General features: G+C 38.4%; 1 protein-coding gene across 2 annotated transcripts in view; it reads right to left on the bottom strand.

The window, feature by feature from the left end:
• CNTNAP2 (contactin associated protein 2) overlaps nucleotides 1–25,515 on the bottom strand; it is a 1,030,565-nt gene that overhangs the window by 101,006 nt on the left and 904,044 nt on the right. For both annotated transcript variants that reach the window (XM_032681831.1, XM_032681841.1), the window contains one exon: nucleotides 13,509–13,679. In XM_032681831.1, coding sequence (XP_032537722.1) covers nucleotides 13,509–13,679 — 171 coding nt within the window. The remainder of the gene's footprint in view (nucleotides 1–13,508; nucleotides 13,680–25,515) is intronic.

Here is a 25,515-nt window from a genome sequence, read left to right as displayed (position 1 = left end):
TCCATTTTTTTTACCTTTTTCCAGTTACTGGGGACTTTGCCTGAGTGTCACGATATTTCAAATATCATGGAGTGTAGCTTAGCAACTACATTAGCCAATTCTCTCAGGACTGTGAGGTGCATCTTGCCAGTCCCATTGACGTATGTTTGTTCAGCTTCCTCAGCTGGTCTTGAACCTCAGTTGGGTTGTGATAAGAGAGACTTTGTTCCTCCAGTCCCTGCCCTGATGTTCAGGGACTTGAAATATGTGGGGATAGAGATTACCATATGTATTGATAAAATATTACTTCCCTGTGAAAAAGGAAGTACAGCGACTGCTGCTAGCATTAACATTTTGATAATATAACTGTAAAGTTATTTTGAAATATAAGTGATTTCAGAAATTCTGTAACAGTATTACTGATTTCTCTCAGTGAAATTCTTGTTGCCTGGAGGAAGTATTTTTAAACACATTTTACCTTCAGTCATAGGAAGTCTAGAAGAGTATAGAAGTGTAGAAAGAAGAAGAGAAATTAACCTCTAAATGAAAAGTAAAGGAAGGAAAACTTGCATAGCAGAATGGCTGTAACCATTAAAGATTTGGACAAAATTATACTGTAATATATAAAAAAGACACAAATAGTGATCCAATGATGCTTTTTTTTTGCAAAGATTAAAGAAACTAATTTATGGTAAATAGAATTTATTAAATTCCCGAGCAATTTCATTAGGAATACATAACTCTTCAGAAGGTATGAAGCCTCTTATGACCTTTTTAATGTGTTTTTATCTTGAAATTTTCATAGTATCCTGCACACCAAAGAAAAACCCAAACGAGAATGAAAAATAAAGAGAAAGGCTTTGTTGAATGCAGGAAAGAGCACCCCCTAAAGTGTCTATCCTTCTCATATTTTTGATCCTCACTTTCTCCACAGTTTGGTTTGGAGCCTGAAAGCACTTGATTCAGTCTCTCCTGTGTGCAGTATCTACATCTGGTAGCTGTAAAATTGCAGCGACCTTTATTTGCAAATGGACAGGGAATTAGATCTACTGAGAGATGCTGACCTGATTCAGCAAGAGCTGCTGTTTTCTTATGCATATGACTATGTTTTCACATTGTAAGACAAGATTACACACGTTTAAATTATTTTTCTGCCTGTTTAAAAGGAGTGAACTTTAGTGCGCTATTATCCTTCTTTCATGATACTCTAATATCTTCTTTCTAGTAAGATTTACAGCTGGACAGGTAATTTCAACAATTGGACAAATAATAAGTCTAAATCCTAGCTCTCTGTTTACAGGAACCAAGCCTCTTTGGATTAATGGGAATTAAATATGTTAATATCAATCTTTCATCATCTCATTTTATGACTGTTCAAATATATTTTCATATATCTCGCTATCTGACTGAATAACTTAATTTTTTTTGTTCCTTCATTGCCTATGTTGGATTAGACTCCCTCAACTATAATAACCTTTGCCTATTTTATCCATGCTGAGCCTTGAAATTCATTACCCTCACCTGTGGTTTTAATCTTAGATATTTAGTATATACTGACTGACTCAGAAGTACCACACTAAACTGCACACAGGCTACCTGAAACTGGCTAAATGCTCTCCAGGTGCAAGGTAGTAAAAAAAAATGGTCCTGGCTTTTCTCACCTTGTGGACAGACATCAGTTCCCTTTCTACTGACAGACAAACACTGGCACATATAATTTGCAATATTTTGTAAAGGCATTACTATACTGTAGCTCAATATGAAGGGAAATCAGAACTCAATATAGTACCTTTCTCATCATGAGTAAACATCTCTCTGAGGACAAAGATAAGGAGGGGTTTGATTTTGGTAATAACTAAGTTATTTTTATCTCACTTTAAAATAATCTCAACTACTAATCAACCAATGAAACATAAATACCAGTCTTCCTACACAGTAGATTAGATTTCTCTGGGGGACAAAAAAAGTTGCATTAAATGAAAGTACCAAATTTTCTCATGAAACATCATGTAAAGGCCAAATATGCCCTAAGAAGATAATTATTTATTAGGATTATTTATTAATTACTTCAGTTATGCTAATTGCACTGCAGCTGTCTTGTAGATAAGCACTTGGAAACAACTCTCATACTTTTATCATTATATTTTAGTTGATGCAGCAATTTTCAGCCATGGGCACTGAGAACAAAAAAACATTAACGGTCCTGCATAAACAGGGAACTGAAACAAAGATATTTGAAAGGACTTGTTTAAAGTCAAACATCAGATGGTTAGAGCAGGGCTTGAAAAATACCTACTTGCTTTAATTCTAAGGCAATAAAGACAATTTCAGATAGATGTTACCTTCCATTCAGCCAGATCTTTTCCAATAACTACTTAGCTGCCTGGAAAGAAGGAAGGAATGGGAGTGGTGACTCACTGAAGGTCTGTCGATTCATCTCATAAGAGTAACTAATGCTTAAAATAATACAGCAGCAATACCTTCTGGTCTCTTTTGTGAGAGATGATTCACACAAAGGGAACTATAGTCAGTGCACTGAGTGGAAAAGCAGAGAAGGTGTGTGTTTTCCTGTCTGTAATGGGTTATAATATATTTCATTATATCCTTTTAACTGCAATACTTTACCATGAAACTGAACTGATCCTATGCAACAGAAGGCACTGCAACAAGGGGAAAGCATAGACATCAGAACAGAGCTCTCCCATGCAGCATATAAAAGGTTTGTGTAACTGGTAGTTATTTTTTGTTGGATGAAAGGCAAAATAAAACTGAGTGGTAATGTCCATGAAATCAGATTATGCCTGAGCATGGTAAAGCAACAGAGAGATTTTTTGAGAGGAAAGAGTGGCTTCTTTCACTATGAAAAACTGCTATGAAGTTGTCACGGTCCTAAAACTGCTGAGCAATGGGTCTGAGTGCTTACAAGCAGATACAAGGATATCAGTCCCCCTCTCAATTATGTTGCATTTGAATGTCATAAAAATAAGCCAAAATTGTAAATTGTGCATCATACTAAAAGTAGTATGAGCCTGGTGCAGGTCTGAAAACCAGACATCAAGACACACTTCCGTGATGTACTTTAAATAAAGCATGTTCCCTGTGTCCTTTTCTTCCTTTTATGTTGTGCTTTCCTTATTCTGTAATTTGTGTATTAGCTGTAGGTTCTGCTGTAGGCTGTGGTTAAGACTTGTAGAGGTTTTTAGGTGCCTGAGTGGTAGCTACCCAAATGCTTTTACATTTAGTAAGGTCCTCATGGTGGTATGAATTTCTTGATTTTTCTGCTGGGCCGTATAAGTTTTTGTCAGTTAGTGCCTATTTTATGAGCAATATTTCATGGCTATTTATTTCTCTGTGGTTGTCCAGGGGTCACCATCAGAGTAAGGACCCTGTTGCACTATGCTCTGTACTACCACAATAAAAAAAGGCCATCCAAAAACATGACTCAATTTTATTTTTAGTGTAGTAACTCTGTATATGAAAAGGGTACATGTGAGGGGTCAGGGTAGATGGGCCCAGCTAACTGTGGCTTCCTTTTATCAAAGGTCTTAGACAAAGATTTTCTACTTTGGAAAATATACTCGTAATAATTTACATTTGCCAACATCCAGGGTAGACCCCTAAAGTTGGAAGAAGATATCTTTGGTATTGTCTACTTTTTATTCTGCAACAGGAAAAAATATCTACCAAAAATACAATCCAGAAGTATCATGAAATGGTAGAGGAGAGTGGAAAACAGAACTGACTTGTTGGAGGTAAAAATATGTTCTTAGACTTCATGGTAATCAGGGGCAGAATATTTGATTTAGTATGTGATTGAGGGACCTGTCTGGTTTAACCGCCTTATGTTAACTATTTTGCTTGACTATGCATGAGTCTCAGGAAATGTAAAGTCAACAGGAGACTTGTTCTTATTTCCTGCTGTAGCAGCGGCAAAAATAAAAGGATGAGTGAAAGGATTTAAGAATTTATAAAGCATTTGTTTTTAAGATTTCATACTAATAGAGTGCTGTCTCAGTCCATGAGTTGAGACAAAAATCTCTACTTTAAAAACAAAATCAAGACATTTAGATCAAGAGGATCTAAAAAGTCTAAATTATGCAAGATAGTGTTATAGCAGCCATGTGATAGTAATTGCCTTCACACTCTTAAAAAATAGATTACTGTTTTATTAACTTTTTAACAAAATTTTACACGAATGGTTTTTATTTCCTTTTAAAATGTAAGAAATTATACTTGCGTGCAAAGTTTCTGAATGAAAAGTTGGGAGCAGAAATATCCATTTTCCTTATCCTCAAAACAAATGTAGCAAGGCAAGGTAGAGAGATAGAGCCTGAATTGAGAGTGGTTTAAACTGATATATTTTTAAACTATCATTTAAACCATGATGAAATGCTGTGAAGTGTTAGGAAAACCTGTGGCCAAAACTCTATATGAACATTTAGCATCTGCCATATTATAATGTTCTCACAAACACTTAAAGAGAAAATAATTATATTTACTTGAATTAGTCTGTTGACGAAATTTGAATTAATCTGCATAAATATTTAATGTACCATAGATACAACTGTATTATTATTAAAAACACCTCCACTTTCATTATATCTTATCATCTGGTCACAGAAAATAATTTTCTACTTTAAAACTGAATTACTTTGGAGAAAACAATAAAGAATAATTTAGACTTTCAATGGGCTGTCTAAGCAATTGCCAATACTTTACCTAAAAAGTTTAAAGAAAAAAAGTGGTTTTCAGAGTACCAAAACTGTTCAACCACTAAGAAGAAAGATCCTCAAAAATATCTAAATAATTTGGGGCCAGAAGATCCATTGGATTCAGGACACATAGCCTCAGGAAACAATGAAGCCTGGTTGGACCCTTTCAGATTTCCTCACTCATGGCATTTCAATGTATAGGACGATGTTGATGATTAGGATTAAATGTAAGTGTGACAGTGACAAAGACAGATATCTGTGTGCATCCTCTCCACTCCTTTCTTTTCTGCTGTCTCTGATGGGCAAAGAGGTTTGTCCTAAGATAAGAACACCAGGTGGAAGTTGCAGGAGGAACTGAGTGCTTGCATAACTGATGTATTTTGGGGATGGCGGAGCTGAGATATTTGTGATTGACTGAGGTGTACATCAGCCTACATAAGGATAAAAAATCATGCCAGAGACTGGGCCAATGAGGCTGTCTCCCAAGGCAGAAGGCAGCTTCCAGCTGGACCTCTGCCCCTGCAAGGGTACATCCAGCCCAAAGATGGGGAACACTCACTTTGGAAGAGTGAGTAAAAGTGCTAGGGTCCGGTCACCTGCGGAGATAAAATCCTAAAGTAGCTTCATAAGCTCTTGTTGCTTTGCAATTGTGAATTCTGCAAGGCCAAATACTGTCAACCTGTATGCTTCTACCTAAACCTAAGTATATCATAACCCTTGAGACAAAAACTGTAGATCAAATGTGCAACTAAATGGACCTAGTCACATCTAGACTTCTCGGAGAAGTTTAGAAAACCAGGGTGTCTCACTGAAGCTTGTGACGCAACAGGAGGGATCATGACCTTATTATAATATAATCCATTGGAATAATGATAGAGTTGTTATTTAGATGCTACATTGGCACTATTTAGATATTGTATTAGCAATAAATCTAATCATAATCATCCACATAATCACTGTGTCCAACTTCTTGTGTCTGGCTGAGAACCTTCTCCCAATCACTGTGCTACAGCAGGGATTCAAGAGCAGAATGGTATGGGTGACAGCATAGTGGGGATCCGATGCAGGCTGCTTGGTGGGGAAGAACAAGTGGATGAGACCTTCTAGAGGCAGCTAGAAGTAGCTTCATGTTCATAGGCCCTGGTCCTCCTGTGGGTCTTTGTTGGAGAGACTAAACAGCGGAGCATAAGCAAGTTTCCTGGAGAGCTATTGATGACAACTTCCTGGTGCAAGTGAAAGAGAAGCCAATGGGCAGAGATGCTCTGCTGAACCTTACACTCAAAAAAGGAGAGGTTTGTTGGGGATAGGAAGGTTGAAGATGGTAGAGGTCAGGATCCTGAGAGGAGGGAGCAAGGCAGAAAGAAGGTAGTCTTACGCAAGTGCCTAAATGGTACTTAAGCAGGAAAAAGAAGACTAGGGAAAATATGGGCCCATTGATTGAGGCAGGGCACCCAGGGAAAAGGCTGTGGTAATAAACACCTTCTTTGCCTCAGTCTTTACTAGCAAGACCAGACTTGCACAACCTGTTCTAGTGGATGCAGTGCAGGTTGGTATCTGAAACTCATGTGGGCAGAAAAAAGGAACACAGAGGGAACATCTGCCTAGTCTGGCCATGTAAAGTAGGCAGAGCAGTGCCCACTTCACTGAAACCAGAGCTCTTCATGTGCTATTTGGGTGTTATAAAGATGCAGGCACATCCGGGCCTGTCAGAGGATACATCCTGAGGAAATTCCTTTGGAAAATTTTGTCTGGTATGGGCTGGACATGATTCCTGCTAGGTGGCAGGTGGATAGATATTTTTAGTATCAACATTTGGTACTGAGATACTTAAGCCTTCTGGTAGATCTAGCCTCTGACACCTTGTCTTCAGGAGGTGAAGTAAACCAAATTCAGTCATTACTATCAAGAAGAGAGGAAGTTTGTCCTCTTAGTTTCTTGTGGAATGTGTTGTTGTTTCCGTGTTAAAGTAGAAAACTCAGTGAGAAAACTGAGCTTGTAGAAGTCAGCTGAGCTCAAAGTGGGATCCAGCTGCTACTTACTGCACGAACTAATGCAAGAAATCACACAGTCACTTCGAAGAGTAGCGGGAAAAGAAAGTCTTTATATATCAGCATATTGACTTCAGTTCTACATGTGAATTTTTATGGCAAATTACAGGAAATTACAAAGAAAATGTAAACTAATGGAGTTACCATAGTTTAATGACTTAGTGACAAGATTTTACCCTGCAGTCAAGAAAGGTAAGAGTGCACAAGAAGTCAGTAAGTGAAGTAGACATCACTGTCTAATGTGAGGCAGAACACAAAGAATATGAAATCATATAGAGGATTTAACAAAGTCAACATAATGCACACCCTTCTTTGATTTAAAAAACCCTCTGATTTTTGAAAGAAGAGAATTGTTATAGATTTAGTATATTTGATTTTCTTCCAAAAAGAGCAGAGATGAAAAGTAGAATTGCAGAGATTGTTGATGACATGGGTAAAGTACGGGTCATCAGAAAATTAAAGGACCTCTAATTTGTTTAGGGTCAAGTCATATTTAGTATTATAATGAATATCTTTGCACAAGAAGTCAGTATATTTTTTTTTCCAGTAACACAAGGTTGGAAAGGTCAGAAAATACATAATAAACAGTATCCCAGTGTGATCAGCCAGAAATTCCTAGGACACAATGGGCAGCCTAAGTATTAATTTAATTGTAGAGGGCACTAATAAACTATTACCAGAATTAATGTGGGTAGTTTTGACTACCTGTGTTTAAGAACGAAAAATTCAAGGTGCAATGAGTAGAAAGAACCTTATTAGCATAACCAGAGAACAGAACAAGAGAAAATATCTTATGGGAAGAAATCACGCGAGTTTATCTTGCTTAACACAGCAATTAAAAGCTGAGAGAAGATGTGATTGCACCATAAATATACAAGGGGAAAGAGTAAATGCTAGAAAGAGAAAATAATTAGTTCAGCTAAAGAACAATACTGAAACAAGAATGCCTGGCTATAAAGAAAAGATACAAATCAAACTGTTAGGAATGAGAAGACTCTTAAAAAATAAAGGTGTGAAAGTCTGAAACACAGTTGTCCAGCCAGCAAAGATTCAAATTATTTTAAATAGAGAGTTGGATAAATTTAGGGTGATAGACACAGGTTATGCATTGTTGTTGCCTGTGATAGTGAGGATCTAAATTCAAGGACGCAGAAGGTTTGTTTCTGTCATATGCCTATAGAACCTGGGAATTTTGTGCAGCACAGTAAATACTCACTTTCCACAGGACAAAGATCAGCACACATGAATAAGGTGACAAAGCCTATGCAGTTTCAGCATGTAGCAGAAAGTAGACTGGAAATGAGGACCAACACCTGAGAAGAACTAGTGGGTGGTACTGTCAGTACAGTTTACCATGTGTTGCATGTATTTTGTCCAATACAAATCAAAGTTAAGGAGAACTTTTCTTTTTGAATGCCAACCAGTTCCCACCTTGAACTTTATGTGAGCTGCAACTGATTTATAAGACACTGAACATAAAATGATTGTTAAAGTGGCTTTTATGGCAATGAGAAAGACATCCCATCACCCTTGAAAGAAGAAGGATAATGCTGAGGGGATGTGCTGTATGGCACTGTGCAGTGCAGGGCCATGAATGCCATACTGACATTGAGGCAGACCAAAGTAAAGTAACCTGTACCAGTTCTCTGTCAGAATCCAAGCATCTGTAAGCAGCTAATTTCCCCACAGCCCTGCACCTAGAATTTTCTATTGGTCAGTTTTGCTTGGTCCCTAGCTGGAATGTTTATTTTCTGCCTTTGGCTTGCTCCCACATGCCAGACTGGGCACCTATACCCAGAAGAAGAAGGTACAGGTAGAACTGGTCTTCTTGGATGGGACATAGATTGCTCTATTTGAATATCAGGAATTTCTGCATCACCTATCTCATCTGAAATGGAATCTTATCTTTCAAAGAATGCTGCTTGCAGTTCTTCAGACTGTTTTTTTTTTTTGTTTTATTTGTTTGTTTGAAACTTTCATTGTCCTGGAATAGGATGAGAGTTTGCAAATACTGCTGTAAGAACATTTGGGTCATAAATTTCCCTGAAGAAATGTAATGTTTTTCCATTTAATTTGATAACTTCTCATGGGCCTCTGGGATGAAGAGATGTTTCATTGTCCTATGCATTTTTTGACATGTGGCTAATGCAACATGCGTTACTACAGGGATTTTTTACAGAAAAGTGACCTTCTGCTAGGGAAAAAATGTAACAACTCAATTAAAAGAAATAGTGAAGGTCACAACACTTTCCCTACCCAGGTGAAAAATCAAGCGGTGGAAAATGTAAGCTGTATTTACTTTAACATATGGTAATTTGAGTATTATGTGGAAAACTCATTGATATGGTAGAATTCCATTTTAGGATGCCTCTGGAGAAAGAAGTGATGGAGTTATTAAAATTTGTAAGAAAATATATTAATCAGTCTTGTGCTAGAGCATTGAGTCTGGAGGAAAGAATGCTCTCTGGGTAGAAGCAAACAGCAATGGGAATCATGGTCCCTAGTCTGTCACTGCTTCTTGTCTGATTTTAGAGGAGTTACTTAAGTCTTAACTGAGCAGCCTAGAAACAGCTAAGCACCAGAAGCATCGTGGGACTTTTCATATGCAAATGTCAGGTATTAGAGTGCTGTCAGTATCCCTTGCCCACAGAGCAAGTAGACCCACCCTGAAGCTATATCACTACTCCCTTTAGCAAGCTACTCCACATAATCCCTTTCACAGCTGCCAAATTAAACGATCACTCCTTGGGGAGACTTTTTGGGGCATCTAGCACTGCAGGGGTTATCAGCCAAGTGACATCTCTGAATGTAGTGATTGTAAATATTCCCGGCTTTCTACAATAAATTCATAAGAAAGATCCTTTCTCTCTTACATGTTCATGCCAGGATCAAACACAACCTGGCCTTTATTTCTAAGCCTCATGTTTTTTTTTCTGTTGCAAAAGTGACTTAGAATCATAGAATCAACAGGGTTGGAAAAGACCTCCGAGATCATCAAGTCCAACCCTTGATCCAACACTGCCATGGTTATTAGTCCATTCCAATGTCTGATTACTCTTTCCATAAACAATTGCTTCCTAATATCCAACCTAAACCTCCCCTGAAGTAAGTAAACTTGCTGTTACTTACTCCAGAATAATGAGACACAATTCATTTGTGTGTGTAAATTGCTTGGTGATGCTGGGATGAGAGATGCTACAGAAGTGAGTAGAATGTCTTTTTCATTAGAATTATATAACAGTGTCATTAAGAGAGTTTTCTGGAAACAGTGATGGTAAATCCTTCTTCCCAAATTCTCATGAATATGTTCCTTTCAAAATTTGCTTTCAGGAACACATCTTTTCCAAAACTTGGGATATCTCTTGAACAGAAAATTCAAACGTGATCTATTTGACAAACATCTAAGTTAGGAAGTTGTTAGGTTTCTATAGTCATAACTCCAAGGTCTTTCACTCATATCTCATGAATTTACAAAACTATATAGGAAGACTCGAAAAGAGAAAACATCTTTTTCTCTCTCTAAAATACAGTTTTAATTTTAAAAACATCTGGAAGTTCTGACCACAGATGAATCGTTTCTGGAAGTACTGATTTACAGAAAAATTAATACCTTGTTCAACTACCTCCTTTCTAAGCAGTCCTAGCTGTTGTCAGCTGACCAGCCAACTATGAAAATAATGGGGTTCTGTAGATTTACTGATGTATGTAAAAGTTGAGGCTTCAGGTAATTCTACATCTCTGTCAGCTGTTCCATGAATGGTGACAAGTACAAGCCTGCCAGAGGATTTTCTTGATAAATGGAATAGTTAAAGACTTCAGCCACATTCATAGTAGAATTATATCACTGTTCTTTTCTTGACAGTCTTCTTTTTCAGATGTTTGGAAGGGCTATTTCTTAAATCAGAGAAACATGTTCTTCCCTTCCTTCCTGTATTTCCCCTCTCCCCAGAGATGGCAATCTGGGGCTTTAGTGAAGGTGCATGAAGCTACTCTTCAAGATACTGCAAATTACGCCTCTTTTTTTATATGAACCTGGGGCAAATCTGTGCAGTTATTAGACCTTAAGAGAATATAAGACTCAAGACTTTAATTAGACTCAAGCACAGAACACCAGTAAAATAATTTAATGAGTTTTCCTAGTAACAACTTTTGTGCTTTCCAAAGACTTGAAGCTAAGCTTATACATCACTAACCACATATTACAGCTACATACAGGTATTATACACATAAGGGAAGAAGAAAACAGAATTTGCACTGTCTACTGGCAGGATGCTGATTTAAACATTTTCCCTTTAGAATGATAAAAAGTGAAGAAATCGAGAACAGGCTGTTTGAAGAACAGCAGTTGCAGTAAATATGATGGTTATTATGTAAAAAACCTTTAATACAAAATAGCTGTTCTACCAGAGAATGTGATGGGTTAGTCAAAAAGCAGCTTGCCAAAGGAAAGAGTTTAAGGATAACTCTGTAATTACTGTACTGACTTAACTTTGTGTTCCTATTGAGGGAGAAATTCACATATTAATTTTACAGGATTTCTGTAAAGGGGAAACAGACTTTTAGGAAGCAGTAGATTCTACTGTAAACTGTGTAAGAAACTTCTGAAATTCTGAAACTTTACTTTCCGTTTGAATGAATTCCAGAAAACAATAAGTACAGACAAGAATGAAAGAAACATAAAAACTATATAAAACAAATGTTCATTTAAATAAATGTGCAATTCAGAGGAGAGGATGCGTTTCTCTTTGTTACTAAAGTCACAACATCCAACACTTTTTGAACACTTTTTTTGAGTCACTTTTTGAGCTGTGACTGGTAGAACACTTAAGTCACAGAAAGGCCTATTTTCTGGGGCTCTGAAAATTTCAAGCAATAGTTTTGGGAAAGAAAGGGTAGAGTGAATGGAAATACATCAAATGAACTGCTGTGTACTTTATAGCAAATACAGTCACCATAGTTTTTACCAATGTTTCACATCTGTTTTTACAGATGATATTTCAGTTTCTGCCACTAAAAATTTATAATCTAAGGTTTAGATTATAGGACACAAGGAAGAGGTTGAATTCATGCATATGCCAGGTCACAGCAAAGTCAGTGGATCTCAAGCACAGGCTTAAAATTAAAGTCCTGTTTAATGATATTCTGAGTAAACTGCCACATACTTTCTTGAACTGGGACATCTATTCAGTGAACAGTTGCAGCATGATTACTTTTAAACTTGAGCTGAGTTCAAAAGAATTATAATCACTGCCAACTCACCTTTATTCACTGTTATTGTCACCTTTATTAACTGTTACTGTCACCATTTAGCTAAGCGAACAGCATGGCTGATCTGATTACAATAGCAAAGACCACCTTTCATAAAGTAGAAGAGCAAGAAGCTCTGAAAATGCCCACCTCAGCTGATTAGAAGTACTATTTAAATTCAAAGGGAAATTAGAAATAGCTGCCACTTTATTACTAAAGGGCTGTGTCCCTTGTTAAAGCAATTAAGACAATCTCCTGTGGCTCAATAGGAGCTATTTTGATTTGTACTAATTGCAAATTAAACAAACTGGGATTAAGCAACATGAAATAAATTCCTTGTAGAAAGAAGGAAACATACTTTCACCCAATTGGAACTTGGTGTTTTATTCTTATCCAGAGGGAAAAATTTAGATTCATTTTGAAGGGGCCTTCTGGTGGTTTCTAAGTCTCCACATTCTGATTTGTGTGTTTAAATTTTGGGAAGTGCTGAAAATGGCTTTTTGTTTTAAAATTAGATGTGTGCATGTAGATCATATTGCATCTACATAAAAGATAGATTATTCGAGGTCCACAAGCAAATTCTTCTCTTTCAACATTAACAACTTCTAGCATTGCCTTTTTTGAGCATCAGTATTTAGAGCTGGCTCCTTGGCATCCATGAGTAGCTCCTGCAGCAAAAGGAAGCACACATGCTCCCAGTGCTGGAGTGCAGGGAGGCAGCTTGCTGCACTCATATAACCCCACTGCTGCAATGTGCTGCTAGGGGCTGTAATAACAACGACCCAAAGCACAGCAGGACTGTTGCTGCTTCCATTTATGGCAGGGTCGAGGGAGAACAAAGGAAACATAAAACATGTTTCTCCCTAATTCAGCTGCTTCAATTTCACTAAGCAGAATTCAGGTGCAGCTGAGGATTTCGGCACCTTTCCCTGGAAAGTTTACCCCTGGGCCATTAAAAGTGGTTTAAATAATAAAATTAACTCGCCTCTTGATATCATATACCCTCTTTCTCAGATCAGCAATTTTATTAACAGATAATGCTGATAAAGATTTATTTTTATGAGATTTTTTATGGCATTTAAATATCATCTGCAAGTTTTCAGCTCTTTGGCTCCTTGCAGTGATGATTAGGATGGTATCTCTTTTTTCTTTCTTTTCCCTGTTTCTGAAGCAACCGTGAAATAAAATAGAAAAGCACACAAAGCTGAAAAAATAAGCTCTTAAGAAATAATTCTGATGTGCAATTTTGGAAACTCTTTTCAGGTCAGTGTAATTTTTATAATTGATGTTACTAGTTCTATTCTTCTTTGCATTTTTCCCCTAAATAAACAATCCAAATATACTTCAAGTGCTCTTCCCACATAAGGCAACCTGAAAATATGTCAAGCAGCTTGATTTGGAAGTTTTTCCAGAATGTAGTGAGCGTACACATTTTACTGAATGATACACATTTTTTGAAACCTACTATCTGACATAAACCATGTTCAGGTGCCACGAATAGTGATGAGAAGCATATACTTACATTTCAGCTCCAGTTTGATGAAGTCAGTGTTACCCAGATTCTCAAGAAACACCCCATCCGAGGCCGAAGTTTTGAAATAGAAAGAGATGTCTGCGCTGGTTTCCCCTTGGAAGGTGGAGAAGTGGAGGTAAGACGATGAAGTAACGAAAGAAGCTGCGTTCCAGTAATTCCCTGCATGGGATAGACAGGAAAGACACATGTTTCAGTGCTCCCTTGAAGCTGCCTGAAAAGTTGAAGCTTTTAATGTCAATATATGCTACAGTGTTGTTTACGCTGAAAAAAACCCCTTCAAGCGTATTGACTCCACTACCTCTTTTTTGTTTTTCCGGGCACAGTGCATCAGGTTTCAGAAGGCAGAGCATGTTTATTGTAAATTTATTTTCAAGGTCCTAATTTATCATATCCAGTCATACTCAAATATGTTGTTACTACATGTTTAGTATAGTAACATTCAAGTAACATTAATGGGAGATCAGACAGATGGACAAAACACTAATTTGATGTCTGCCTCACCTCTGGCACATTTTGGTTTCATGCATTGCTTCATGTGTGACTTATCTATCTTCAAATTTATTCTACACAGCTACACAGCTATACCCTCTTCTTCTGAAAACATAGCCATGTCTATTAGAAGTCTATTAATATGCACCAAAGGAAAAAATGCAAGAAATGAAGCTAAGCAATACAAACACAATTAGCATGTGCTCCTAATTGTCCCCTAGTACATTTCCATTGTAGAAATATAATAGTTAATAATATCCAAGACCTATTACTGTACTTTAGCTAGCCTGATAGTCAAATTCTGCGCAAGGTAGCATTACTATGCAAACACAAAAAATTCACAAGATATAAGAGAAGATAAGATTCTCTTAAAATTCATAAAAGAAGGCTTCAGAGTGACCTAATTGTGGCCTTCCAGTACCTGAAGGGAGCCTACAAGAAATATGGAGAGAAACTATTTACAGGACCATCTAGTGATGTGACAAGGGGGAGTGGTTTCAAACTGAAAGAGGGTTTATATGAGATATTAGGAAGAAATTCTTTACTGTAAGGGTGGTGAGGCACTGGAACAGGTTGCCCAGAGAAGGTGTGGATTCCCCATCCCTGGAAGTGTTTAAGGCCAAGTTGGATATTGCTTTAAGCAACCTGTTCTAGTGAAGTGTCCCTGTCCATGGCAAGAATGTTGGAACTAAATGATCTTTAAGGTCTCTTTCTACCCAGGACATTCTATAATGATTCCATGATGATGATATAGGTGATATGGTAAGCCAATGAGAGACTAAAACAGCTAGTTCTAGTTTAATCAGAATGCTTATGTATCCAGATTCAGAAATTTATTAGAATATCCTCATTATGTAGCCACAGCTGAGCCTTTAGTATGCCAGCTAATAAACACAATAATAAACTACTTTCCATTCCAGTCAAAATTCCCAGAGATTGGTTTTCCATTATTTGATTTTTGAAGTACCTGATAATGCTATTATTTATCTGGTTAGCACTGGATGAATATGAATGAGGATGCTGAACCTCAGCACTGTTTATATATAACACCACTGGCCCACAGCCAAGTCAGAAGTATTATTATTTGTGTAATTCATTAATCTTTATTCAAATTTAAATTGAACATCTGAATTAACAGAAAGCTTTATGTTTAAATACATGCAAACAATTGCCTTCCACAGTACTATCCCATCTCTTCCATTTAATTCTGCCTCTCTCAAGGATGCAGAACGAGAGTTTTTGGGAAAAGAAGTAGCTTTCTGTTTACTCCAATGCATCACAGGAGGAAAGTTGTAACTGAGATTTTGTGTATATGTGTATAAATGTGCATGTGAGCAGTGAAAATGGGAAGAAATGGACACTCATAAGATAGCTTTGTGAATTAACCGGTTGAGCTAGGTCAGCTAGCTTCAATATGTATTACTATTTAGTCTACTTACACAAACTAGTAATTTCAAGATTGAATATTATTAATTATTTCAGTAGAAATGTTAATAATCTTCATATCATAGGCATGCTTGGGCAAGAAATATCCGCTAATTAATTGCAAAGTCTTTCTCTGAAAACATATCTAGTGATAAAGCAGCACAGATAAAAAAGGTCTAGAATTTTGTTTTCGTTCATAGTCTCAAGTCTCTTTCTATCTCTCACTTTTCAAAGTGCTTCCTCAATATTAGGGTTGCTTATGGTCTAGGTGCACGAGTGCTTTGTCAATACTCTCTTAGTACAGGGTCCAGATGGACTTAGTATATATGCTTTTCCACTTGCAGATGTACCTGGACATCTATATTTTTTCCCCTTGGAGCTACGGATATGCTAGATGCTGGTAAACTCTCAAAACAGGTTTCATTCCACTTGCTGAATAAACTCACATGAAATAAGTGGGACTTTGACAAAAAGTCAGGCATATATTAATACAATCCTTGTTAAGCAGCTAATTTAGTTGCCCTGAATAACCTTGTAGAAATGCTTGCACGTCTTTATAACTTAAATAAGTATTTTAGATCCCTAGGTTTACATTCTCTGAATAATACCAAACTTATAAGCCTAAAACACAAAGAACACTTGGCAAGCAAAATTGCTGTGAGAGCTACAAAACTCAAGAACTACTGGAGACAAATCTCTGTTCAGTGAGATTTGCCACCTCACTACAGCCACCTCACTACAGCAAAGGAGACCCGGCTGACTGTGCAGCTGCGTCACTGTCCAGCCAAATAGCATGACTGCAATGAGCTCTGCTCTCTGGTTTCTCCCCTGGCCAGGGACGCTGGTTAAAGACGAGCCTCCTGCTACCATGACCCAGCCTTCACTCACTGCATTCCGTGTTCTCACCATACTTGCATCTCCTGTGAGCCTTACACACATGAAGAGCCACAAGTTAGACAGATATCTTAATTAATCACTTCCACTGATGCATTGACAATGGCTGTGTTGAAAGGAGCATATTTTTGCCATGTTTTATTTTGTCATGTTGTGGTGCAATGAAATCCTAGTCCCTTAACTGGAGCTTCCACTACAATACAGTATATTATTATAATTAATACTGCAATAAAGCAAATAAGAATAGGAGCTGGTATACGAAATAGCTATATATTTAGTAGTATTTTTTTATATCTTTTTAATTATCTTGCAAACTTGAAAGCACTAAATGCAATTTAACATAGACTCAGTCTGCAATGCTGGGACACTCTGCGTTAAATCCTTAATTATGGCAGCGCATAACTAAAGAGCAGGTTTGCCTTTAAAGGGCAATTTTCATTTGCATGCGACCATTCCTTATTATAGTCAGAGATTTCAGAGTCTTTAGGATTGGTATTGGTTGCGGGTTTACCCAACAAGCCCTGGCCATATGGCTAAGATTTCAAACGTTTACCACAATATGCTTACAAGAAGGGCTACAGCTACCAGTACACCTGCAGGGCCAGATAGGTAGGTGGGTTCATATGGAAATGTGTGTCACCTTTTTACTGAAACAAAATGAATCAACTTTTACTTAGTGCTGCACCCAGCCTACTGAAGAGTTTCATCAGTAAAGATTTTATATTTCATTCAAAATGCTGTGATTTGGCTCTGCAGAAAGCCTTGGCTGCAGATGTTACTGGTGAGAGTATGAATACAAATAACGCAGATAGAATAGGAGAACCTGCAGCTAGAGAGAGATGTTTTCATGGGCTATTCATAAGAAATTCCTATAAAGATAAAATCATGTTTTCACACATAGGTATACATTTGTCTCAAAACACTTTCAGGGGAAAAAGACTTTTTATTCAGAGTACAAGAGAAATGTTTTGCTAAATATGCATAATGATCTTTATCATAAAATGATACTTTTGATAAGAAAGGGGTTCCCTAAGGAAATCTTGTATAAAAATCCACTTCACACACATTATTATTGTTTCTTGGTAGGAACTTTTGTCAGTCACTGTGCCTCAAAATTTCTTCAGTACATTGTCACAATTCTTTCCTCAAATGGTTTGAATGTATCAATCCTACAAGCGTTTTTCTTCCACTTTAGGCTGAGCAAGCTGTAGATGGAGAAAACTGGGACAGGAACTTAAACCACAGGCTAGATGGCAGCAGGAATATCAGACCAATAGAAGGTGGGAAAGGGAGTTTATTTAGAAAGAACACCCTAATTGCTATGTTTGTGATGTATAAAAATACCACAGAAGCTAAGGAGGATTTTTATTGTATTATCTGAAATATGACATTATAATTTTACTTTTTTCTTTGTAATCTCAACCATAATTCTGTAATCAAGACCATAGCTCTGTTGTGCATCTCTGTTGTTTTAAGCTTGCCTAATGTTTAAATTTGATTTAAACCAATTAAACAGGTACAGAGCATGCTGCTGTCATGGAAGCACAAATACAAATAAATCAAGGCACCAGACAAGCCTTTTCCGTTGTTTGCAGCTCAAGGTAAATATGGAGATCCTCAAAAACTGTCTGTGTTTCTCACAAAATTGCACGTTTCTTGGTGATGGCATTAAGTCTCAGAGCATGCAGAGGCAGGAAAGGGAATTGCTGACCACAGCCCCAGAGGAAACTGTCATGGATATTTGCCTGGATCCAAGTAGGAATCAGAGCCATAGTTATGACAGAGGTGCTTCAATGGACCACATAACACTATGATTCTGTTTTCAGCTTGCGTCAAGGTTGCTCGCAGCTCTGCTTGTCTGCTGTGGAAATTAAAATCCAACTCCTTAAGCTCCTGCAAAACAGTCTTACTGCTTTCTCATTAGTTTTACTACCCCTGAGTTACAGTGTTTTAGTGTGTGGCAGCTATGTCACTTGAAAACAGAGAGTCACTGGTCTTATAGCAATCAGCCTTTCAGCTTCTTCCTTGCAATATTTTTGTTCAGAGCTCCCTTGCTGGCTCCCATCAATATCTTCTTTCTTAGTGTGATTGAAATTCATGCTGTAACACCATCAATTTCACTTTTACATTTAAACCCCATTGAAATGGATAATGGCAATAACAGAACTGTAAAAGACATCAGTGCTTTTAGCCCTGCTAGGCAATCGCACTGGAGAACGAATGCTGCAATGTCAGGCAGCTCTTATGTATTACAATAGTCCAAAACCCTCCAGGGCCCTCATCTGCAGCAAAACAGATTTTCTATCAAAACCATTATGTGAATAAAATGTAAGAATAGTCCTCTATTTCAGAGAAGATGGATGTGTGAACGGAAAACTGTTCTGTGCCACAAAGTAATGGATTGAGATTATCCATACAATTATGCTGAACAAATCAAGTTGGTGGGATTTTTTTCCTTTCTTCTGTTTCCATTCTGGGAAAGGAGTCTACACATGCACACTCAGAGCAATTTGGGTATCAGTACAACAACAATCACACCTTTGACTCAACTCTTCAGATGCACTTCAGTGTGGAACTGGCCGTAATGAAAACCAAATTTGCTGTCGGACTTTTTATCTGAAAAGTCAAAGAAAATTGGTAGTATTTCTTGCACTGAGTTGTACTTTATTGTGAAAGATGTAACTATGACCTCAAAGCAGAGCAGGCGCTTTTCTGCCATCAGTGCTAATCTTAGTAGAGTTGAGATCCTGAGAACAGGAGGGGTGTGTGTGCTGGGGGCAGAGGAAAGCAAAGATGGCAGGTTGTCAGCATTCTGTCCTTTGCTGAGAGGGTTACAATGCTGGTGGCTTCTTTGTGACTGGACAATCTGCTTGGTGTCATTTTTCATTGTGCTAACATGCTTTTAAACTTTTGTTCTGCTCTGGTCCGTATCTCCATGACACAGTTACTATATGTTTTACTGTACTGTATTTACTATATTTAATGTATATATGTTTTACTATATATGGTAAAATTTGCATATCTTCTTTGATTTCTTTGGTGCCCTTGAAATCAGTTTTGACCAGCTCCAGTCTTGAATTTATTTGACTGTTGATGCATAGTTTATAGCCCTGGGGTCCCCTGTATCAGTCAGTGCACAGTCTTGTGTCATCCCATGCCTGCACCTCTCTGCCCCAAATCCCATGTTTCCAATTTTCAGGACTGCAGAATGTGTACCGGTTGTGTATTTCTCTGCACTGCACCATTATTATTGTTATTGGTCCTGCACTTGGGTTGCAACCACCCCATGCATTGCTACAGGCTTATGAAGAGCAGCTGGAAAGCTGCTCAGTAAAAAGGGACTTAGGGGTGTTGGTTGACAGCTGGCTCAATGTAAGTCAGCAGTGTGCCCAGGTGGCCAAGAAGGCCAATGGCATCCTGGCCTGTATCAGGAATAGTGTGGCCAGCAGGACCAGGGCAGTGATTCTGCCCCTGTACTTGGCATTGGTGAGGCTGCACCTCAAGTACTGTGTCCAGTTCTGTGTCACTGGCTTCAAAGAGGACAATGAGGTGCTGGAAAATGTCCAAAGATGGGCAGTGAAGATGGGAAGGGTCTAGAAAACATGTTTTATCAAGAGCAGCTGCAGGAGCTGGGGTTGTTTAGCCTGGAGAAAAGGAGGCTTAGGAGGGACTTTATTGCTCTCTTCAACTATCTGAAAGGAGGCTGTAGTGAAGTAGGGGTCAGTCTCTTCTGCCATGTCTCAAGTGAAAGAATGAGAGGAAATGGCATTAAATTGTGCCAGGGGAGATTTAAGGTCACCAAAAAAAAAAAAAAGTAAAATTCACTGAAAGAGTGGTTAGGCATTAGAATGAGTTGGTCTCAGGAAATGTTCAAGAGTTGCCTGGATGTCACACTTGGGGATATGATTTAGGGGTATTTATGGTGGTGCTGCACTGACAGACTAGATGGTCTTGAAGACCTCTTCTAACCTTGATGATTCTGTTATTCTGTTAGTCATCAATATCTCATTCTGCACAAAGTAACTACTTTTTACTAGTATCTATATAAAATGGGGTTATACCATAAGAAGATAAGAAAAGGTAAAACAAATTAGGCATAGAACTCCTGTCATTAGAAAAAAAATGGTGTTTTGGCTAAATGAAATTTGAGGCAGGGATCAAAATAGCGCAAACCTGTCAAGCCTCTGGCCTTGCATCCTCAGTATAATACCCACAGACTGTATCTAGAAATGACAATAGTTTGTTTCTTGGGCTACAGGTGAACAATTTTTCAGCATCATAGCAGAATATAATTTGAAAAGAAGCATGTAAATTGCTACTTAATTTAAAATTAAGATGGTAGTGTCCTGATTTACTCAATCCTAACCCGAATCAAGAAAAATAAACTAAAAGTAATTGCTACACAAGATGTTGGCTTAATAGCAGAAAAGTCTTTTGACAACACACAGGGAAAATAATCCCCAAGTCAACAGATGGAGAGTGTATTAACACTGTATAATAGCAAACTGACTTACACCCTTTCAGGCTAAATAAAAATATAGGTTAGATTTCAATTTTCAAGATAAAACTAGCTGTGCAGCTTTCAACAAAGTAACAAATGGCTGGAACTCCAGAACAAAACCTGCTGAGAATTTCAACACATATAAAGATGAGCTCAGAGTTAGCAAAACAGAAAAGTTAGCTCTGCAGTGGTTACTGTCACATTAAAGGCAATTCAGATTTTAAAGGATAAATTCTAGGCTGTAATTTATTTTTTTTTAATTGACCTTTTTTTACATTTACTTTTTTTTTTTTTAATTTGCTTCGGTCATCTAGTCCAACACTTCAGGGCTGACCAAAAGTTAAAGCGTGGCTTTAATGGAATTGTCCTTAAATACTCTCTTAAACACTGAGAGGAACAGGGCAGTGGCCACCTCTCCGGGAAGCCTGTTCCAGGGTTTGACTACCTTCCCAGTAAAGAAATGTTTTCCCATGTCAAGTTCAAACCTTCCCCGATGGATGCAGCTTTTAGCCATTTTGTCCTGGCACTGGGTACCAGGGAGAAGAACTCAGCACCTCCCTCTTCACTTCCTCGCCTCAGGAAGCTGTAGGGAGCAGTGAGGTTGCCCTTTAGCCTCCTTCACTCCAAACTAGACAAACTCAGAGTCCTCAGCCGCTCCTCAGAGGGCATACCTGCCAGCCCCTTCATCATCTGTGGTGCGCTCCTCAGGACACATTCAAAGACCTTCAAATCCTTCCTAAACAGCAGAATCCATAATTGTACGCAGTATTCAAGGTGAGACTGCACTAATGCTGAATACAGTGGGACAGTCACCTCTTTGGACCATCTGTCTTGCTGTGCTTGATGTACCCCAGGATGGGATTTGCCCTCTTGGCTGCCAGGACACACACACTGCTTACTACTCTTGAGCCTCCTACCAACCAGCACCCCCAGACCACCCTCTGCAGGGCTGCCTTCCAGCCACTCCTCATCCACTTTAGACTTGTGTTGCTCCATGCTAGGTACAGAATCTGGCATTTTGATTTGTTAAATTTCATCCCATTAATCATAGTCTAATGCTCCATTCTCTCTAGATTCTTCTGCAAGACCTCTTGTCTCTCAAGAGAGTCAACAGCATCTCCCAGTTTAGTTTAATCAACAAACTTGCTGATGGTCCTGCATCCCAATTGTTGATAAATATATAACACCTTCAATTTCTATATTACAGCTGAAACTCAAAGGAATTCCTTGAGGCTTCTCTTTTGGAAGTTCATTGCGTGCATCTTCTCTGAAAGCGAGATCCTGAAAAAGGTTCTGTCTACTCATTTGGGTGGTGACCTTCCACAGATGCCCTTGCCTCTTCCATTTGTGAGAAGGTTGTTTGATCTTCACTTACAGACTTTTGCCAGCTCTTTTTTACTGCAAATGCCAAAAACTCTGCATGCCTGCCACTGCTGAGACAACTATTGATCTCATTACAGAACTTTTTCTCTTTTCTCATGGGTCCAAGGTCTAAAGCCCCAAACTCCCTCATGCATAACAAGATATCAAGGAGAAAGTAAATGTATTTGAAGAATTACAAATGCAGGTTAGCCTTAAATTACTTATTTAGAAGTTAAAGAGTCTTAGCCCTATTATCTCGAATCAACTTGAGTACTATGGTCAGTAATGAAAGACATAGAACAACTTATATCAAAATTTCAGCAAGATGGATAGCAGTTTATCTGCCATTATAAATTGTCTGTTTTCATAAAGATTCTCAAGTGACATACCACTTACAAGACACAGATCAATGGATATAAACACAGATGCTAAATTTTTTTTACTCTGCCAGTCACTATATTTGCTGAGTGAGGGAAAAGTGCAATCACATTTATCAGTGAAATGTTGGACTCAATGAAAGAGATTCAGTGATGCAGAAAGGTTTCCAGCACCTGCTGTGTTACCTGCAATCATCTTTGGAAGATCGTTTTTCAAAAGTCTTGCCTCCTGGTCACAACACCTAATCATGATACATGCCCTATCACTGCTGGCATCATTACTTTCATCTATCTAAAGAACAAAAGGTCCTGATCTGGCATGGTTTACAACCTGGAGCTGTGTAATGTCCTGATGGAGCTTTAATGATGCATGTAAACTGGTGTCCTTTCAGGGGAATTTTTTTTAAACAGTAAGTGACCTGCAAACATCAGCTTGATTGCCACTGTGCCAACGCAGTATGTAGGAACCCTGCCATGGTGGTAAACATTAAATACAGGAACCTGGTGCTGTCCACAAACCACGTTACTATGAGAATCTGATTCTCTATTGGCTTGTAGGTATCAGTGGGTGTTTATAGACCTACAAAGGAATTGTAATAGCTTACCATTCCCATCTGGTAATACTGCATGAGCACTGTATGCTCAGCACATGTCTGTGCAACATGAGACAAAGACACAAGGACAATAACATAAAAACCAGTAAACTGTCTTAACAATTCAGTTTCTCTGTGGTGAACTGCAGGAAATGCTAGTTCTCTGCTCTCCAGATCCTTCGCTAGGTATATGGACAAGTTCAGTAGAGTGACAGAGACGTTGCCCTGGCCCAACACCATGTGGACAACATGATCCAATAACTGTTTCTTCTTCTGCCATTCCCATTTGCTATTCCTGACATGACGTTTTACAAGACACATGTGCTGGGTAATTTCCACACAGTTCTACCCCTCTACTTTTTCTCATTTTCTCTGCTTAGGGTGACATTTCTGTTCCTATTTGTGGCTTTAAAGTCACTGGTGTTTGGCTACAGATCTGGCCTCAGTGTCCTGGCTCTTTGATCACCTGATTTGTGTTCTCCTAGAGCAGCTCCACTTTCACAGTGGAAAATATTCTTCAGAATAAAAATGTAAGATGCAATTTAGTCTTGATGTAGTTCATTAACTATTCTTCATGCCATTGATTCCAGAATTACCTGTTATTCACAGAGATAATGAAATTATTTTGCTTCTATTACTGGATTTCAGAGCCTTCTGAACTAAAACTGAGAATATTTAACTCAAAAGATATGACTAGGTCCTTTGATGAATCATAGTCCTCTGAGCTTTGATGAAACTTATGGCTAAAACAATTTGCTTGAAGTATTAACTTAATTCAGCAGGTGCATTAACACAAAGTTATGCTGTTCTACTGCTTATTTGTAGAAATATACTACCAATGACTCCTTTGTTCTTGTCCCAATCTCAGTTCCACAGAAATTAATAAAAACTTCAGATATACACCATACCTAGAGTTGAGTAAAACTATCTTCATTCTTATGGTGCCACTCCAGTTTTATGTCACTGTAACATTTTTTGGCATGTGGCTTTTATGGATGGTTGCTATTTATACTCAATTAAGAGCATTTGAAAAGAATTTGAATTATAGAGATGGACATCCTGTTCTGAATTCAAACAGCTAAGAGCTTAACACCTCCGTGGCCTCCGGTGAGACACTGGATCTGGAATAGTTGGGTTGGAACCACCTCAGGGTGTGTGAGAGTGTGTGTGTGGAGGGGGAATGGAAGTCAGATGGCGTTGCATCCCCCATGACAGGCTCTGGAGCCCACTTGGGAAAGCCATGGAGCAGCTGCCAGTCAAAAGCAGCTTGAGGAAACTATAACACCCCACACATCCTGGAGCCCCAGCTCAGCCTCAGATTGGCAGGGACAATAAGAACACTGCCTCTCATCCTGGCCTGGAATCCCAGAGTGGCTGGTGGGTCAGAGCCTCGCCTGTGGGCATTGGCCATAGGGACCAGAGCAGATAAAACCAAGGGCATACATTTGCCATGCGTCACAGCCCTGCCATCTGGACATGTGAGAACTTCCACAAGGTTATAATGGTAGCTATACAATCTGTCTCTCCCTCTTTCTCATTCTTCTCTCTCCTTGCTCCCTCCTCTTTCTTTGCTCCTTTCTTGATGTTTTGAGTAGCTTAAGGCAGGTGGGATTGGATATTGCTAAGTTGTGAGGGTGGTTGTGTGAGGGGTCGGTAATGTAGTGGAATGCTTTGTTTTGATTATATGCCACCCTTTCGAAATTTTGCCAAGTTCTCTTATTTTCTCCCTAAATTATCAATAAAAGTACCTCTTGAGAACAAGTATGTGGCTTATTTTCTTGATGTTATCTCCTTGAGATATAAAAGAACCCTGTATATTTTTAAAAGTAAAACTGCAGTCTGAACTTGCAGCTCCGAGGAGCTGTGTTACACCTCCCAGTCCTAGACTGCTCTAGGGTCTGAGAAAAAACTACTGGAGTTTGTGTTATGGTACTGTTCCACCCCAGAAACTGATGCTTTGACTAGAATATCTGCTCTATTATGTGCTGTGGCCCTGGAAATGCTCCTCGATATGCCTATGTTGGTCTAGCCTTTTCCCCTTCAGACTTTGCAAAAAGGTCTTTGAAAAGTAATTTTACAGTTCATTTCTATATCATCCATGCCAGAGAAACTTCTCACATGGCTGCACTTGAGTCTTTATTTCATTCCCTGCCTGTTCCTTATCTTTAAAATAGCTCATTAAGACTATCACTATGCCCAAATATCTTAGTGCAATCTTACTATCTCAGCAGTGTTCTAAATCCAAGAATGCAAAGAAAGTACTTATAAAATTTCAATTTAAAAATAACAGTTTCCCGTATTAAGTGGTCCCCTAGACACTTGTGCCTGGCTATACTCCCTTTATCCACCTTTTT

This window comes from Chiroxiphia lanceolata, chromosome 1 (genome assembly GCF_009829145.1).
Source record: "Chiroxiphia lanceolata isolate bChiLan1 chromosome 1, bChiLan1.pri, whole genome shotgun sequence".
In the NCBI taxonomy this organism is placed as follows: domain Eukaryota; kingdom Metazoa; phylum Chordata; class Aves; order Passeriformes; family Pipridae; genus Chiroxiphia; species Chiroxiphia lanceolata.
This window is presented reverse-complemented; position numbering and strand designations above follow the sequence as displayed.